This window comes from Salmo trutta, chromosome 1 (genome assembly GCF_901001165.1).
Source record: "Salmo trutta chromosome 1, fSalTru1.1, whole genome shotgun sequence".
NCBI lineage: Eukaryota > Metazoa > Chordata > Actinopteri > Salmoniformes > Salmonidae > Salmo > Salmo trutta.
The window spans coordinates 35,219,393-35,237,239 of record NC_042957.1 but is presented as its reverse complement, the minus strand read 5'-3'; the positions used below and the strand labels follow the sequence as shown (position 1 = coordinate 35,237,239).

General features: G+C 48.6%; 1 protein-coding gene across 6 annotated transcripts in view; it reads right to left on the bottom strand.

The window, feature by feature from the left end:
• Positions 1-1,032: 1,032 nt before the first annotated feature.
• Positions 1,033-17,847, bottom strand: part of LOC115194902 (AT-rich interactive domain-containing protein 1B) — a 106,964-nt gene continuing 90,149 nt past the window's right edge. For 5 of the 6 annotated variants that reach the window (XM_029754814.1, XM_029754831.1, XM_029754823.1 and 2 more), the window contains 13 exons: positions 17,556-17,737; positions 17,180-17,301; positions 15,544-15,708; positions 14,744-14,953; positions 14,222-14,435; positions 9,720-9,858; positions 9,322-9,497; positions 8,686-8,836; positions 8,305-8,421; positions 8,101-8,194; positions 4,062-4,869; positions 3,460-3,590; positions 1,033-3,293 (listed from right to left, as the gene is read on the bottom strand). In XM_029754814.1, the coding sequence (XP_029610674.1) occupies positions 1,515-3,293; positions 3,460-3,590; positions 4,062-4,869; positions 8,101-8,194; positions 8,305-8,421; positions 8,686-8,836; positions 9,322-9,497; positions 9,720-9,858; positions 14,222-14,435; positions 14,744-14,953; positions 15,544-15,708; positions 17,180-17,301; positions 17,556-17,737 (4,288 nt within the window). In that variant the 3' untranslated portion in view covers positions 1,033-1,514. The remainder of the gene's footprint in view (positions 3,294-3,459; positions 3,591-4,061; positions 4,870-8,100; positions 8,195-8,304; positions 8,422-8,685; positions 8,837-9,321; positions 9,498-9,719; positions 9,859-14,221; positions 14,436-14,743; positions 14,954-15,543; positions 15,709-17,179; positions 17,302-17,555; positions 17,738-17,847) is intronic. The other variant, XM_029754838.1, reaches the window with a different exon arrangement.

The window sequence follows — 17,847 nt, the reverse complement described above, 5'->3', positions numbered from 1 at the left end:
ATGCCTGAATACAATGTGATCAAGCGTTAACCAGCGATAGCCGACACCCGTATAGCTCATGTTTTAGCGGTGTCGGAGGTGGAACTGCGTTGGTGCTGTCAAATTGGTGAGCAGCTGCTCTTGTGGTTATTTTCACGAAGCCACACCTGTCGAATTGAAAATCATTCAAATGAAATGAGGAATTCTATCACCTATAATCAAGGTGTAGATTACATCTCACATTCCAGTGTTCAAACTTGTAAACAAGGCTGCGTGGGATTTTTCTTAATGCGACTCCGTGCAGCCAATGGCAATGTTTGCTTTAGGTATGATGCCAGGAGCCGCTTGTAGATTTTTATTAACCCTTATTTTACCAGGTAAGTTGACTGAGAACAAATTCTCATTTACAGCAACGACCTGGGGAATAGTTACAGGGGAGAGGAAGGGGATGAATGAGACAATTGTTAGCTGGGGATGATTATGTGGCCATGATGGTATGAAGGCCAGATTGGGAATTTAGCCAGGACACAGGGGTTAACACCCCTACTCTTACAGTAAGTGCCAGGGGCTCTTTAGTGACCACAGAGAGTTAGGACACCCGTTTAACGTCACACCCTACACAGGGCAATGTCGATTATGGCAGCCCCCCTCACCGATTCAGAGGGGTTGGGTTAAATGCGGAAGACACATTCCAGTTGAAAGCATTCAGTTGTACAACTGACTAGGTATCCCCCCTTTCCAATCACGGCATTGGGAAATTGTTGTTTAGACCAGAGGAAAGGGTGCCTCCTACTGGCCCTCGGGCAGCATCTTGTCTCCCATCCAGGGACCAACCAGGACCAACGCTGCTTAGCTTCAGAGGAAAGCCAGCAGTGGGATGCAGGGTGGTATGCTGCTGATTTGACAGCTAATGCAGTTCCACCGTCAAAAAACATCAGCCATGCGGATGTTGGCTAAAGTGGATCTGATTGAGTCAGGCCCTTAATCCTTTTGCACCATATACTTTTCTTCCCCCAGAACAGGATGATCTGTATATTCAGAGTTAAGTCAGTGTTTTTTTTTTTCTCTTTACATTAATACATAAGAGGTCTATCTACAACATGATTCACAATTTAAATAAGTCTGCTTCTTCCCGCAGAAAACAACCATCAGAAAGATCCCACACAGACAAACAGCCACGCATAATTACCAAACATTTTTTTTAAGAGCAAGAGACCCCAAAACTAAAGTACGTTCTCTATCATCGGGTGCCAACTTTGGTTAAAACAAAAACAAACCGAAAAATAAAAATAATAGATAAAAATGTAAAATACAAAGTATTAAATATTTGTATTAAAATGATTTAAAAATCCCAAATGAAGGTTGTGAATGGGGCATAGGAGCTATATATATTCTATATATTTATTTGTATGTAAAAACATTTTTTGTGTTTTATTTAAATAAAAATATACCACGCACACCCATGTTCGTGTTCACTGTAGCTTGGTTGTCAGACCAAGCACCCCCCCCTCCCTCTGTGTGTCTGCCTGTGGCTGTCACGAGGAGCGTCCAATTTTAAACAGTACTTCACACATGATGGCCGCCACGGCCGAGCTCAGCACAGAGGACAGAGAGCTATCCAGTAGCCTGCTCTCGTAGAGAACAAACTCTGGCCGGTTCTCCTTCACCTTGGCCATAGCCAGCAGAGCCTTGGCGGCCCTGCACATCATGTTAACGCTGGGGGGTTCAGGGTGGGGGATTGGTGCTGGGTGTAGCAGGCTGTGGGGTGCCTGCTGGTGCTGGGCCATGGCCACGCAGTCCTCCAGGAAGCCTATGAGTGTTCCCACGCTGCCCTTCTGCAGAGCGATGGCACGCGCCGCCGTGGGGTCCCCCTGCGCCAGGTTAGAGAGCACAGCCACCGCCATCTCCCGGCACACCTGGGACTTCCGCTCACCCACGTGGCGCACCAGGGTGGCGTAGAGCTTCTCCTGACGACTGAACGGCGGCGTGGCCAGCAGGAGGTCCACGTTGTTGTCCTGGATGCTCAGCTTGCACAGGCACTCCAGCACTAATCTCTGGGGGGTGAGGGAGGAGGAGCAGCCCGCCGTGGTGAAGGGGTCCTGGGCCTCGGCAGAGGGACACACCATCCAGTGGAGGAGCCCGTCCAGAATGGGCAGACAGATGCTCTCTGGGTAGAGGGACAGGTCTAGTTGACCTGAGATGTTAGCCAGGGTGACCAGAGTGTTCTCCCTGAGGGCTGACAAACAGTCCCACCACCACTCATCCTTGCTGCAGGCCCGGCCCTGCTCCTCCTCTCTCTGGTAGCTGGGGGGCGTCCTCTTCCTCTGGGGGTGCAGGTGATGCAGAAGGACCAGCCGCCCCAGGATCAGCACCAGGCCCGGGTGGCGGGACATGTCGTTGTCGTTCCCCGGGATGAAGGAGAGGCCGCGGACGATGTTGGAGACGCAGACACAGCGGCGGGCCAGGGCGTCCTGCCAGGGTTCGGCCGTGGAGAGGGGCGCCTCGTCCCAGCAGCGAGGCTCGTCCTCCAGCAGGGTCAAGATAGGGCTTTGGGTCTGCGCCCCTCCTACAAAGGAGAACATCCCAGTAAGATCGTTCCTCTCTGACAGAGACCGAGAGCCTGGCCGGGCACTCAGCATATCGTCCACGGTGGCTGTCTCAGTCATGGTCTTCTCTACAACGGCCCCTTCTTCCACCTTCCTCTCCTCCTCCTGCTCTCCAACCCTCTCCTCTGTTTGCTTGCTGTGCGTCTCTTCGCTGCGTTTCTCGAAGTGTGTCTGGATGTGGGCCGTGGAGTCCCCCCCTCCAGCCTTCCAGTGCAGCAGGCCGGAGCTGAAGCCCCTGGGCAGGCTGAGTCCCTGGCGCTCCTCCACCTGGTCCTCCTCCGCACTCTTCTCCTCCACCTTCACAGGCAGCTTGTCATACTTACTGGCCTGTTTGGGCCTCGGCTCTGGGGGCCCCTCGGGCTGGGGAGGCTCAGACTGCTCCGTGGTTGCCCCCACCTCAGATTCTTCCCCTTCTACATTCTCCTCTTTCACAGTCACCTCCTCCGTCTTTTCCTCTGGGACCGCCTCCTCTGTGCTGCCGTTGGTTGTGGGCTTCTCTATCCCCGCCTCTTCTGGCCTGCTATCCCTCTGCTCTTCGCGTAATTGGCTACCGAGCTCTGGAACGGCAGGCTCTCCCTCCTGGTCTGCGATTGGTCCTAGCAGAGTCCTCTGTCCCTCTGTGCCCACCTCATACTCATCCAGGATCCCAAAGATGGAGATCAGGCACCGGCGGAAGTACTCCACTATCAGTTCCAGGAAGCCAGGCAACTGGGAAAACACAGGGAACAACATATCAGTTAGGTGCATTCTGAAATGATTGTGTGAAAGACCATAGACAATAGCTTGGTCATTTGTCCTTCATCCAGTCATGGTGAAATCAATAATGGATATCATTGGACATTGTACGGATATGGTTTGTGTAGCGCCGTCTCACCTGTGCGAGGGTGAAGGAGGACACAGTGCTGTCGTCATACAGCAGGATGTTGATGGTGTCCAGGGCCCACGTGCTCTCCGCCAGCAGACCTGACTTCAGGGACATCATCACGCGCCACGCCTCCGGAGTTCCTGTGGGTAAGAGGTCAAAGTACAGAGCTGGGACTATAAAATAAAAATAAATCGAACCCGACCATACCGATCACTTATCGCAGGCATTTTGCTGATATGGTTCATTATGATAAGTAGCCTATACTAGAGAAATGTCCAGTATAAATTCATTAAGTTTGCTAATGTGGGTGATAGTTAATGGGACAATTGACGGCTTACAACCGTCACTAGTCGCAGTAGTTTAAAGGATGAAACTAAACGTGGTTCATATTGTTATAAATGTATCGTTCTATTAATCGTTATCTCATCAATTTAAGCAATTTATCGTGATATGGATTTTTGTCCATATCGCCTAGCTTTGCCCCTATATAGTGCAATACTTTTGACCAGGGCCCATAAGGCTGTGGTGAAAAGTAGAGCATCATAAAGGGAATAAGGTGCTATTTGGGATGCAGCCATTATGAATTGAGTTAGTATGCTTCATTCTCCTACCGGTCTCCTTGGAGGTAAGTCTGCGTCGGGCTTTGAGTTTGGGCAGGGTGGCCTCCACTGACCCCACGGGGAAGCTGATATCTCTGTGGAGAGGCAGAATGCCCTGCCCTGACATCCCTCCGCCGAGTGAGCCTGGCATGGATCCGGGCATCCCTGCCTTCTTCAGAGATGCCATGTAGGGGCCCCCATTGTTGGGGGACAGGGGTCCGGATCCCCCCATGGGCCGGGGGAAGGGCGAGGGGCTGGGGGCTCTAGAGATGTGGTTGGCCATGGCGGGGTTGGATTGGTAGGAGGAGGGGGGCTGTCTGGATGCCATTGGGGGCATGGAGGAGGCCGAGGAGGAGTGGGGTGGATACGGGGGCTGGTGCTGGCCTGGAGGTCCGGGCGGCCACTGCCCATCTGGGGAGCTCCTTCCCTCTGGGTCATCCCCTGGGCCCCGGCCCAAACCAGGGTAAGGGGGCCCCTGGCCCAGTTGGCCACGGTAAGGCCCGGGGTAGCCCATGTCTGTCCTAGGGTGCCACATGTTGACCTGTGGGCCCTCTGCAGAGACTCCGGAAGAAGCAGGGGGCCCTCCGCTCATCATGGCGTGTTGCTGTGGCCCCTGGGTGGCTCCCATGCGGTCTCGGCTGTAGGGGTAAGGGTACTGGCCCTGCATGGGCCTGCGCTCTGGCCCCATGTAATTCCCTCCGTACTGGCTGTACATGCCTGGCTGCTGCCCTCCGTACTGCTGCATGCCGTAGGCCTCACCCTCATGGCGCTTAGCAGGGGGACCGTACATAACCTCTGGTCCTACTGGCCTCTTATAGCCCTGAGAGGGAACACAGAACATTACACGTTAGATACTGTAGTCAGTGCATTGCAAAAATGATATTTTCTCATTTGCAGGTGTACCTCACACACACACACACACACACACACACACACACACACACACACACACACACACACACACACACACACACACACACACACTACCGTTATAAAGTTTGGGGTCACTTAAAAATGTCCTTGTTTTTGAAAAGAAATCTAAATATGTTATCCATTAAAATAACATCAAATTGATCAGAAATACAGTGTAGACATTGTTAATGTTGTAAATGAGTATTGTAGCACGGATACTGGCCAGCATCCTGGAGTCGCCTCTTCACTGTTGAGACTGGTGATTTGCGGGTACCATTTAATGAAGCTGCCAATTGAGGACATGTGAGGCGTTTGTTTCTCAAACTAGATACTCTAATGTACTTTTCCTCTTGCTCAGTTGTGCCCCGGGGCCTCCCACTCATCTTTCTATTCTGGTTAGAGCCAGTTTGCACTGTTCTGTGAAGGGAGTAGTACACAGCGTTGTACGTGATCTTCAGTTTCTTGGCAATTTCTCACATGGAATAGCCTTCATTTCTCAGAACAAGAATAGACTGACAAGTTTCATTAGAAAGTTCTTTGTTTCTAGCCATTTTGAGCCTGTAATCGAACCCACAAATGCTGATGCTCCAGATACTCAACTAGTCTAAAGAAGGACCGCTTCATTAATCAGCAAAACAGTTTTCAGCTGTGCTAACATAATTGCAAAAGGGTTTTCTAATGATCCATTAGCCTTTTAAAATGATTAACTTGGATTAGCTAACACAACGTGCCATTGGAACACAGAAGTGATGGTCGCTGATAATGGGCCTCTGTACGCCTATGTAGATATTCCATTAAAAAAAATCTGTCGTTTCCAGCTACAATAGTCATTTACAACATTAACAATGTCTACACTATATTTCTGATAAATTTCATGTTATTTTAATAAAATAAAAAAAAGCTTTTCTTTCAAAAACAAGGACATTTCTAAGTGACCGCAAACTTCTGAACGGTAGTGTATATATAAATTCACAGCAGAGAGAAAATCGGGAGAAAATAGGCTTCTTAGATCTTACAATTCACAAAAATAAAGACAACAGGTTGGCGTACACCATCTTCCACAAGCCACAGAGTAGGAATACACTTTTACCCCCAGACAGTAACCACCCGGTCTACGCGGAACATACCAGCAAAGCTAATGATTATGCGCACCAGGTTCCTGACACACGGGTATGTTAAGCGTGTCATTGAACAGGCCTATACCCGTGCTAGAGAGACTGAACGTCAACGCCTACTCACGAGCACTAACAGAAACCAGGACAAAACGTTTGTGTTTTTCCACAGAGTACTACAGCCCTTGTGCCGGTCGAGTCAAATCCATTGTATTGAAACACTGCAACATCCTCAAAAGTGACCAAAATCGAGGAGAAGTCACAACATTGCCCGCTAACATGTTTTCCCCCGCCGTGCGCGCAATCTAGCCGATTCCGTTATGCACAGCATGCAGCTACCCAAGAAGCGTGACACTTAGCTCTCGGGCTCGCCCAATGGCAATTACAAGTGTGGCCACTGTGTACAACGTGACAGTACGAGCAATACTAACTTTTTTCACTGTAGCACCACAAATATCATATACATGGTCAAATGCGTCAGCGGGGCTGCTTATATTGGTCAAACTAAACAAGCATAGCAACTTTGCAGCGTAGAACACAAGGCTGCTATTTGTAATAAAAACATGGACTAAGCCATTGCGCAACACTGCATGGAAGCCAACCATGGCTCACCTTCCTCCCTACGCTTTATAGCTATAGAACACTTATACTTTTCACTAATAGGAGGAGATATAAACAAACAGAGGCTGTAATGTAACAACATGTGGAAAAAGGGAAGGGGTCTGAATACTTTCCGAATACACTGTATATATGCACACACACACAGATACACCCCTTCAAATTAGTGGATTCGGCTATTTCAGCCACAGCCATGCAATCTCCATAGACAAACATTGGCAGTAGAATGGACTTACTAAAGAGCTCAGTGACTTTCAATGTGGCACTGTCATAGGATGCCAGCTTTCCAACAAGTCAGTTTGTCAAATTTCTGCCCTGCTAGAGCTGCCCCGGTCAACTGTAAGTGCTGTTATTGTGAAGCCGAAACGTCTAGAGTAACCACGGCTCAGTCGGGAAGTTGTGGGCCACACAAGCTCACAGAACGGGACCGGAGAGTGCTGAAGAACATCTGTCCTCGGTTGCAACACTCACTACAGAGTTCCAAACTGCCTCAGGAAGCAACGTCAACACAATAACTTTTCATCGGGAGCTTCATGAAATGGATTTGGATGGCCGAGCAGCCGCACAACAAGCCTAAGACCACTAGCAACAAGACATGTCAGGGGTGAAAGATTTCAACATCTGTGTGTGCACGTGCGTTCACCAAAAACATTTATGGGCATATTTAACAGGCCTGGCCCTGGACGTTCTACCGCCCTAGGCGAGACAAAAAAAACTCCTATCCCGTTAAACTAGAATGGTGTGCAGCGTGGGTCGGCAATAGGTTTGGCCTTGTGGCAATTTTTTTCTCAGCTAATAGTTGGCAGAACAGAACATAATAGAAACTCAATTCCCTATTCATAGGCAAACGCATCTGGTTAGTAGGTTATAGAAATCAGTTCAATGTCAGTAACATATCCTAATATATTCAATCTGATTACACTGATAAAATCGGCAATGTCTCTATTTAATCAAAAAATGGAAGCTTGCTGGCTATTCATCCGTTGCTTAACCCAACAACTGAAGTGCTTTCCTGAAACCTGCCTGGCTTTAAACATCTCTCTTCAGAAAGTGAAAAGCTCCATTTTTTTGGTCTCCTACAATAACTGAAGGCCGCAGCTCAGCTTCAGAATGTCAGAGACTAATCGATATACTGTATCTCTTTTGTTTGTTTTTAAATCACGCTGTACTAGACAGTTTTCTTGACATTTAGTTGTAATTATTGTGATAGGGCTCATGTTTTACCGGTACGTATCTTACTTTCACCCCTGCATGATGTGCTGACCATTTCTTAGTAGACCGCTAATCGACTTGAGTTTAAACTTCACTTTGCATTGAAATGCCTAAGTTAGCTTATTTTCCCAGGTCACTTCCCATAGATTCAGTAGCTTTAGCACAATGCCCTCTAGGAACGGGAGGCCGGGACTGACCTGTTGCTGTGGATACATTCCAGGCTGGTGAGAGCCGTAGGGCATGGGGCCGTGAGGGTATTGCTGCTGCCCGTAACTCTCATGTCCATGTGGCCTGTGGTGGACGAGGATGACACCAGTTAGAACACAGATAGATGGGGACAAGGGCGTGTTTCTGCGCAATGCTAAACTGATGATCGCCATTAGCCTAGACGGACGTCTTACCTCTGCTGAGGGTATCTGTTGGCAGAGTACATGCTGGGGTCACCGCTGGAAGGTCCCATATTGTTCTGACCCCCAGGGGGAGCCATACCCCCCTCTGGACCCATCACATGGTCTGGTCTGGAAGGTAGGAGGAAACAATTATTTTTGGCATTTATATAACTGTCTGATCAATGTCTCTGACTGAAACGTCGTGCAATGTTTATGACTCGGGATTTACAATGAATAATATTTTTTTATAATAGAGTGCCGCGCCTCAACTTTTGATCCAGCATTCGATTTGAAGGTAGCACCTCTACTACAGTTGTTTGAGCACGAAACAGCCCTTTTCCTACAGGTATAAACACCCAGCGATGCATCTACGATGGTTAGTAGAATACCCACCTTCTGTCGTAGCCAGGCCCGTAGGGGTACTGTGGCCGCGGGCCGGGGCCCATCCCTGGCATGGCTCCCGAGGGAGGACCACGGGGGTACATGTCCTGTACGGCACCGCTGGGCATCTGACCTGGTCCATAGGACTCACCGCCCCCTGGCCCTGTGGAGGGAGAATAGACATGGTATTGTACATACTGTATGTAGAGTACGTGTCAACAGTAAGTCAGCACCCTTCCACCAGGTCAAATTCCTTGGTACGTGTAAACGCTCTTGGCAAATACAGGCGATTCGGATGTCATCAGCGTTCATGTCTGGCGTTATCCAAGGCAAGGGTGTGTAGTACATGATTTGGCCACTGGGTGGCAACATAGTCTAAGGAAACAATCATCCCTACAGAGCGGTTTTTTTCCTACATCGGATGTGATGGCCTAACCAAAAACAAGGACGAAAAAGACATTTCAACCTACATGGAGAATTTAAAAAGTACCAGACCATATCCTATTCAGACAATAGGTGTATTACGTGAATTGTAACTAAGATGTAGATTTTCATCTAATACGCAGTGCACACAAGCAATGGGGATAATACCAGTGTATGAGTGCACTGTGTTATGCTACGCGTTTTAAGATCGCCTGGTCCACTCACCTTTCTGGGGCCCTCCATAAAGGTCCTTGTTGGCGTCGTACTGCATCCTCATGGAGGGGTCTGAACTACCGCCACTCTGCTGGTAGGGGGCGCCAGAGGGCATGGGCCCTCGCTTGTGGAAGGCAGGGTCACTGATCTCTGAGAAGGGATCCTGGACACGGATACCACCACTGTTCCTGAGGCAGACACATACAGGAGGGGTGAGGAGGACAACAAAGGATGATACAAAGGGTATCCATGTGTGTATAGAGTAAGACTAAGTCACACACACACACACACACACACACACACACACACACACACACACACACACACACACACACACACACACACACAGACAGAAACACAGACATCCCTACAACACACTATGAGTGGCCCCAGGGCACTGGCCTCTCTACCTGTTGCCTGGCTGTGGGGTCATGTGTCCGTGGGGTGTGGTGGCTGGGGTGGGGCGCTTCATACCCTCTGGCATCTCACTCATGGAGCTGCTGCCTGTCGACTGAGGGGTATGGGGGCCCTGCAGGGAGCCGGAGTTGGCTGGGGAGAAAATTAGTAACAGCAGTCAAAATTGTTAAAAAGGTAAAAAAATACAGTTCTGGTAAATGTAACAGCCGGCTAATGGAGTAAGATACTGCACACTTTTTGTATTTAAGAAATATTGACTGAATTATACAACAAACACGGGGGCCCTACAGGGAGCCTGAGTTATTAGCTCAAGATACAGAGGCAAAAGACACAGCCATACAGAATATTTTCTTCCATATTTAACCAGGCAAGTCAGTTAAGAACAAATCCTTATTTACAATGACAGCCTAGGAACAGTGGGTTAACCGCCTTGTTCAGGGGCAGAAGGACAGATTTTTTACCTTGTCAGCTCGGGGGATTCGATCTAGCAACCTTTCGGTTACTGGCCCAACACTATAACCACTAGGCTACCTGCCACCCCATATAGAGATATGTACAGTGGGTATAGAAAGTCAACACCCCCTTTCAAAATGTTCACCTTTTGTTGCCTTACAGCCTGAAATGAAAACACATGAAATCTGACTTTTCCCCCTTTATTTACACACACAGTAACCCACAATATCCAAGTGGAAAAATATATATATAAAAACTCTGAAAATGTATTTGAAAGTAAAACCGTAAAATACCCTATTTGGATAAGTGACCCCCCCCCCCTTAGAATTGCAATTGCACATTTGTTGAGGTATAACCAACCACCTTCCAGACCACAAATCAAGCTAATTGGCTTCTATCTGTGATCAATTGTAGTGACTGATTAGTTCAGAATAAAAGCAGTAGTTCATAGAGGACTCCACTGCTCAGTAGTGCAATTCAAAGCAAAGAATCCACTATGGGCGGAAAGGTACTTTCAAATGATCTACGAGATAAAGTTGCGGAAAGGCACAAGTCAGGGGATGGATATAAAAAGATTTCAAAGGCTTCGTCTATCCCTCGGAGCATGAGTAAGACCATTATTAAGAAGTGGAAGGCGTATGGCACCACCCAGAACCTGCATAGATCAGGCCGTCCCTCCAAACTGGATGACCGGGCAAGGAGGAGACTGATCAGAGAGGCTAAGAAACCAATGGTGACTTTGAAGGAGCTTCAGGCCTTTATGGCAAAGACTGGTCAATGTGTGCATGTGACCACAGTATCACAAGCGCTCCACAAATCTGGCCTCTTGGAGGATGGCAAGACAAAGAAGAAAAAAAAAAACACTCCTCAAAAAAAGCCACATCAAGTCTCCGAGGCCAAGATTCTGAGTCCAAAAGGTTCTGTGGCCAGATGAGACCAAAATGGAACTTTTTGGCCTGAACACAAAATGATATGTCTGGCGAAAACCCAATACGTCTTTCCACCCAAATAACACCACGCCTACAGTAAATAACACCACGCCTACAGTAAAGAACACCACGCCTACAGTAAATAACACCACGCCTACAGTAAATAACACCACGCCTACAGTAAAGAACACCACGCCTACAGTAAATAACACCACGCCTACAGTAAATAACACCACGCCTACAGTAAATAACACCACGCCTACAGTAAATAACACCACGCCTACAGTAAATAACACCATGTCTACAGTAAAGCACGGCGGTGGCAGCATCCTGTTGTGGGGGTGTTTCTCTTCAGCAGGGACAGGTGAGCTTGTCACGATAGAAGGGAAAATGGACAGTGCAAAATACCGACAGATTCTTGAGGAGAACCTGCAGCCCTCTGCCAGGAAGTTGAAAATCGGAAGATGGTTTACGTTTCCACATGACAATGACCCAAAGTACACCGCCCAAGCAACCGTACGGTGGCTGAAGGACAAGAAGGTGAATGTCCTTGAGCGGCGTAGTCAGAGCCCCGACCTAAATCCCATCGAGAATCTGTGGAATGACTTGAAGAGTGCAGTCTGTGAGAGGTCACCATGCAATTTGACTGAGCTTCAACAATTCTGCAAGGAAGAACGGGCAAATAAAGGACAGTCTAGGTGTGTAAAGTTAGTAGAGACGTATTCAAAGAGACTCATGGATGTAATTGAAGCAAAAGGTGGTTCCACCAAGTATTAACTCAGGGGGGGTGTTCACTTATCCAAATAGGGTATTTTACTGTTTTACTTTTTAATACATTTTCAGAGTAAAAAAATAAATAAAAAAAGTTATCTTGAATATTGTGGGTTACTGTGTGTAAATACAATTTAAAAAAGTCAGATTTGATGTGTTTTCAACAAAAGGTGAACATTTTGAAAGGGGGTGGTGACTTTCTATACCCCCTGTATGTACAGTATAAGTAAGTAAGCCTCGTCAGAACCAGAACGATCCAGAGGGAAGGAGCCCATCTCCTGTTTCTGTAGCACGAGGCAGCTTGTTGAACAAAGACACCCCCCCCGGGGAAAACGAAAGTCTGAGAGGTAGAGATATGCATCTAAATCTGTGTGTATATATGGCAGTTGGGAAAGAAAGATGCTTCGAACTCAATGTCAGAGAAGAACAACGTTCTACGAGATAATTATGAGTACTTAAATAAAAAAAAGATATGATACATGTACAATGCTCTCTGATTCAGGCTGGATGGCTCCTCAAGCCGGCTCTGCTAGGTATGACGACTGCTTAGTCTAGCAATTACGTCGGCTTCCCAAAAAGTAGTGCACTATATAGGGAATAGGGTGCCATTTGGGATGCATGCAATTAATTCAGAATTTTACATTCTGGCATCTCCTTATATCAAAATGACTGTTCTCATTAACGATACAAGACCAGAATAAAAGAAACCTCACAATTTCTTTTTTTTTACAATTCAAGAAATGATTAAAAACCCTGTCTGTAATAATATGAGGCAGAGAGAAAGAGGCAGAGAGAGCGAGAGAGAAAGAGAGAGCGAGGCAGAGAGAGAGAGACAGAGAGAATTGGCTGGCCAGGCCTTAAATGTGTTTGTAAATGAGAGGTGTTTCAAAAGTAAACAATGAAGTGGTTCAGCCACACGCCATCGCTCTCCCTCCCTCCCTCTCTCTCTCTCTCTCTCTGAGCGTGTGAACCCACATGACCCCACCATAATCACGCGGGGAGAGAGCGAGAACAAGGGAGAGAGAGAGACAAAGAGGGGGAAAAAAATGCTGCCTCACTGGTCCATCTGTCTGTGGGAAACTAGGTCAGGCGGAGGTCACTGTTTATATCCCAGACAGCCACACCACACTCCTCCCTCCCCTATTCATCTTCTCTAGGGGGAAGGGATATTCCCCTGCTGCTTGACAGCTCTACCCCCCCCCCCCCACTTCCTCACACGGTCTTAGCTGTGTTCCCTCTCTCTCCCCCTCTTTCACTCTCCCTCTGACATCAACCATCTCGCCCGAGGGGGTGGGGGGAATCCTAGAGCTGGCTGTCTGACAGCTCTCCCCCCTCCCTCTCTCTTGCAGTTTGACACAATCACCTGTCAGACAGAAATAGACCCACGTGCTGGGAGGGTGCAGGGAGGGAGTAGGGAGGGTGCAGGGAGGGAGTAGCCAGCCCAGGGAGAATGGAGATGGATTAAATGGAGGGCCGGATGACTGAGCAGAGGCCGTGCTTAGTTTAGACACACCGTATGGGGCTGCCTGTGGATGTATGGATATTCTCCTGTTCATGCCTGTGTATGATGACTATGGACGGGTGGACATATTTGTCAACCACAGCAGCAGGTAGCTTATCCCTCTCGTCTATACACACAGCATTCACAGGTTGGAAGTACAGCAGGTGTTACACTCAAGGACTTGTTGTAATGTTCCTAGGTCTACAGAGGAATGAGTGAAGGGACATAGCATAGCAGGTGAATGCGTTATTACAGGTCTGTATTGTACTGCATGGACGGGTTGGTTGTTTAGCAACGAAAAACGGACACGTGCGCCATTATGGGGCAAAACAGATGGGTTTGGCTGCTGTAAACTATATTTGGTCTCCAAATGTTAATTCAAAATAGAAATACATTTTCACCATGAGCACTTTGTTGTCTCTCAAATACGTCGTTACAGCTGTCGGTTAGCTGGCTAAACATTTTAGCCGTATTAGCATTGACATCAGTCAAAACAAGACATGGTGTCAAGAACAAGATCCGACTGGCTGAAAACGAGCCACCTACGATTCCCCACATGGCAGTTTCTTGTCACCGTTGACAAGAAGCATAACACCAGCACGGCCTTCCGGGCCACATCGATGCGCGCCCATCATTTTCGTGACGTTGTCAGCCAACCCGTCTGTCACAAGCAACAGGTCACAGCTCAGCGAGGTGGCTACAGATCCTAGTAAAGTAACCCTTGTCCGAGCCAGCAACCACCCCTTAGGGCATGAGCCTGCCTCCTGGACAACGCCCACTGCTTTACTGAGTTAAACAGAATTACGACACATGATATACACATCTCCATCGCTCTACTCACCTGGTGAGGGCGGCTGGATCCTAGCCTGGTGAGCCTGGGCCTGTTTCTTGGTTTCTCCCGGTATCTCCAGCGGCGGCTCCTCTCCCCGCTCCACTTTACACTCGAAGGCAAACAGGTAATGGATGTACTGCTTCTTCAGAGAGCTGGCGGAGCTGCTGGACGTGCCCACGTTGAGGTGGGTAGACAGCTCCCTCCACTTCTTGCTCTTGTTCACCTGTAGAGGGAGGGGAGGGGGGCATGCCCAACAGGAGACTGAGCAACCAGAGCTGGGTATGAAAGCGTATATGATCTGGTAGCACTAGGATGGATGGGCAACATAGGCCGAAAATAGCGATCGGTGACGTAAGGGGCTGTCTGATGGAAACACGGATTTGAAGACGTGTAGATGCACACCTACTGCTTAAAGTCTCCAGCCTATCGTTCCTTCTGTGATCAACCAGCACTTTCCCCACTAACGGTTCAGATTGGAGGGAGGGGAAGCTGATCCTAGATCTGTACCTAGGGGAAGCCACTTAGACTCACCATAGCCAGGCCTCCTATCTCTCGGACAGACAGATAGAGGCGGCATAGGTCCAGGGGCTTCTTGCCCACAGCAGGCAGCATTGGTACGGGCGTGCCCCTCTCCTCCATGAAGGCCAGGTAGCGGTCCACCCACATCCTCCTCTCGGGCTCCCCGCCCATCTCATACAGGATGCGGATCTTCTCATTGGTCATGGTGGCCGGGCTGGGCTTCTAAAGGGGTGGGGCATATAGTAGAGGGGGGAGGTCAGTCAGGGCTACCACTGTTGTCAATGGTTATGGACGCTTTCATACAGACTGATGTGATCAACATCCAGGTTTTACATTATTAGACTTTGTTGTTGCTGTTGTATTTTCCATTCAAACCCAGTTGAATGGCAGCTATACAGCCAGGTAGGTCCCACGGCTGTCAACAGAAACAGAGCATGTGTCACATCTACCCCATGTGACACAGGTCCACTCACAGGATTGGAGAACTTTCTCATTAACACAATCAATCATCCGAACAATAATACGCAATACAAACTGGAGCGTTTCGTGTGACAAGAGAAGCATTTGAGATATTGTGGGGCAGCAGGACTGCCAGGTAGCCAGCATCGTATGGGAAAGAGACAGGAGGAAAGAGAGCGTTAGGAAGGGAATCCTTTGTCCAGCTCCAATTGCATGCTTGTCTTAATAAGAAAGTCTCGGTCACAAATAACGACAACACAATCACATTTCAGGCGTCAAAAAACAAAGACACACACAAAAAAAATAAAAAAAATGTAAACAACAAGCTGAGTAAAAGTGCTTGAGGCACTTACAGGGCTGGTGGGGGTCTTTGGCCAGGCCCCAGCGACAGCAGGGTGGCTGCTAATGATATCTCTGCTGTCCTGCGCCCCGTGACAAGAGGACAGACTAGCAGGGCTGGGGGACAGGGGACAGGGGGTGGGGGGCTGGGACATACACTGAGAGGAGCTGTAGCGGTCCTGCGACGGGGAATAGATGGGACAAAAACAAAAACACACGCGCGCGCACACACACACACACACAGGCCGCACGCACACGTGATGAGAGAGATTTCAGTCTGACTTTCACACACTTTCTCACAAAAACATAGTCAAACAATCATGCAAAACCTTTCCTCCAAGACATCCTGCGAGCAAGCACTCAGCGGTCTGCAGCCAATGCGTACCCGTGTGTAACTACCCGACGGAGAAACCCCACAGAGAAACCCGAGCCAGAACGCAACCTTTCGCCTGCCTCGCTCTCTCTTTCTCTGCGTCCCCGTCCCCCCCTCTTTCTCTCCCCGATGGCCCTTCTCTCAGTCACACCTGGAGTCTTTCAGGCAGGTTTGACTGGCTTCAAAATATTTCAACACAATTGGAAAACCACACAGTGGAAACTACACTGTGAGAGGAGCCACACAGACGGGTTTGAGCAACAGCATTCTAGGGCAGGCAGCCAAACAGGAGCAGGCAAGGAGCTGTAGCACCAAAGGCCACAGCCGTTATTACTAGTACTCTTATGTTCTCACGAGTTGAAACATGAAGCCATGCTAGCTACTGCTGCGGTCTTTGCCCTGACAGCAGAAACACACAAAGCCAGGCAAATATAGGAGGAGTGATCATTAACTCGACCCGAGACAGAACAGAAACAACAGAAGTTCCTCACAGACGAGTCGGGCTGACAGACATCTTCAGTTGTTTGTGATCAAGAGGCCTTTCTCACCAGCCGGTAATGAGGTGAACAGACTCAAATGAACGCGGGAAGGAGGAAAGTTGTTCGCATTCACACAACTATGTCTGGAACTAAGAGGAGGAGTACAAATACCAAACTAAACCAGCGAGAGGGGGATTTGAAACAAGGGAGGGAGGGGGGTGAAATGAGAGAGAGTCAAAAAATAAAAACGGAAAACCCCAAAAGAAGCTCTGACAAGAGAAATGGGAGCCCGTGAGAGAGAGAGAGCATTGTGAACAGTAACAAGTTCTTTGCAGTTGACTGGAGACAGGTTATTTTGGTATGCCTGTCTGTCATACATCCAAAATCAGTCAAAAAAGACAGACTCACTCATACAGTCATGAGTGGGGTAATAATGATGAACAATATGCTGAAAAGAGAGCATGAAAAGCCTCTTTTAATACAAAATGGCACCGCTATAAAGGAGTATTTATTTTGGAATCCACTCTCCCAATAGGCACAGAAGAAGACTATGATAGAGAGTGCTTCTTCCTTTAAAAAATCTTCACAACGACTCAAGAATGTTTTTCTCAATTCTGTGTTCCTTTTTGTCTGCTGCCTCGTTAGATGCGGTGTTTGCTGCGCTTTGCCACATTCAGGTTCCTCATCCAAACACATGCATTATTAGGACATGCTTTCAGAGGTATTGGCAGGAAATGAGAACGTGTAAAAGGGACGGAGAGGAAAAGCGGCTGCCTCTGTTAGAGCGGTAGCTGGTACCTTGGGTTTAGGTGGTGGTTCGACGGCAGGGGCAGGAGTGTTGCCCTCCCTGTGCTGCTCTGGAGGTCTCCGTTTGGGGTCAGCGGGACCCACCATCCCCTCTCCTCCCATCTGCATGGGCCCTGTGGTGACGGGAAAGGGGGTTAGGCTCTTGTTCACTGTTATACTGGGGCTTGTCTGTCTGGTATACATGTACAGAGACATTGGACATTGGGCTAGTTAGCTAGCTTCGACCCAGATCTGTTTGTTTGTGTTTTACAGCCAACTCCTATGGCCATGAATGATCATATGAGTTGGCTGTACAACACAAACAGATCTGGGAACAGGTTATTAGTTAGCTGCTTTGTCAGAATGCATGTCACAGAGTGTGGCATACCTGAGGGTGGGGGTGCGTTGTAGAGCGGGTGGGGCCCCTGTGGGGTCATCCTTCCAGAGGTGTTAGCCCCTGGCTGCTGGCTGTAGAGGCCTCCAGGGCTGGGGCCCACACCTCCGGGGCCCACACCTCCGGGGCCCATGGGGTTTATGCCTGGGTGGTGTGGCATGGGGGTCATTCCCTGCCTGAAAACCAGAGCTTGGATTAGTCATTTACCATCACCTTAATTCATAACATCATTACCAAAGGTATTATATTCATATAGTACACTCAACTATCAGTGGAGGCTAGTGAG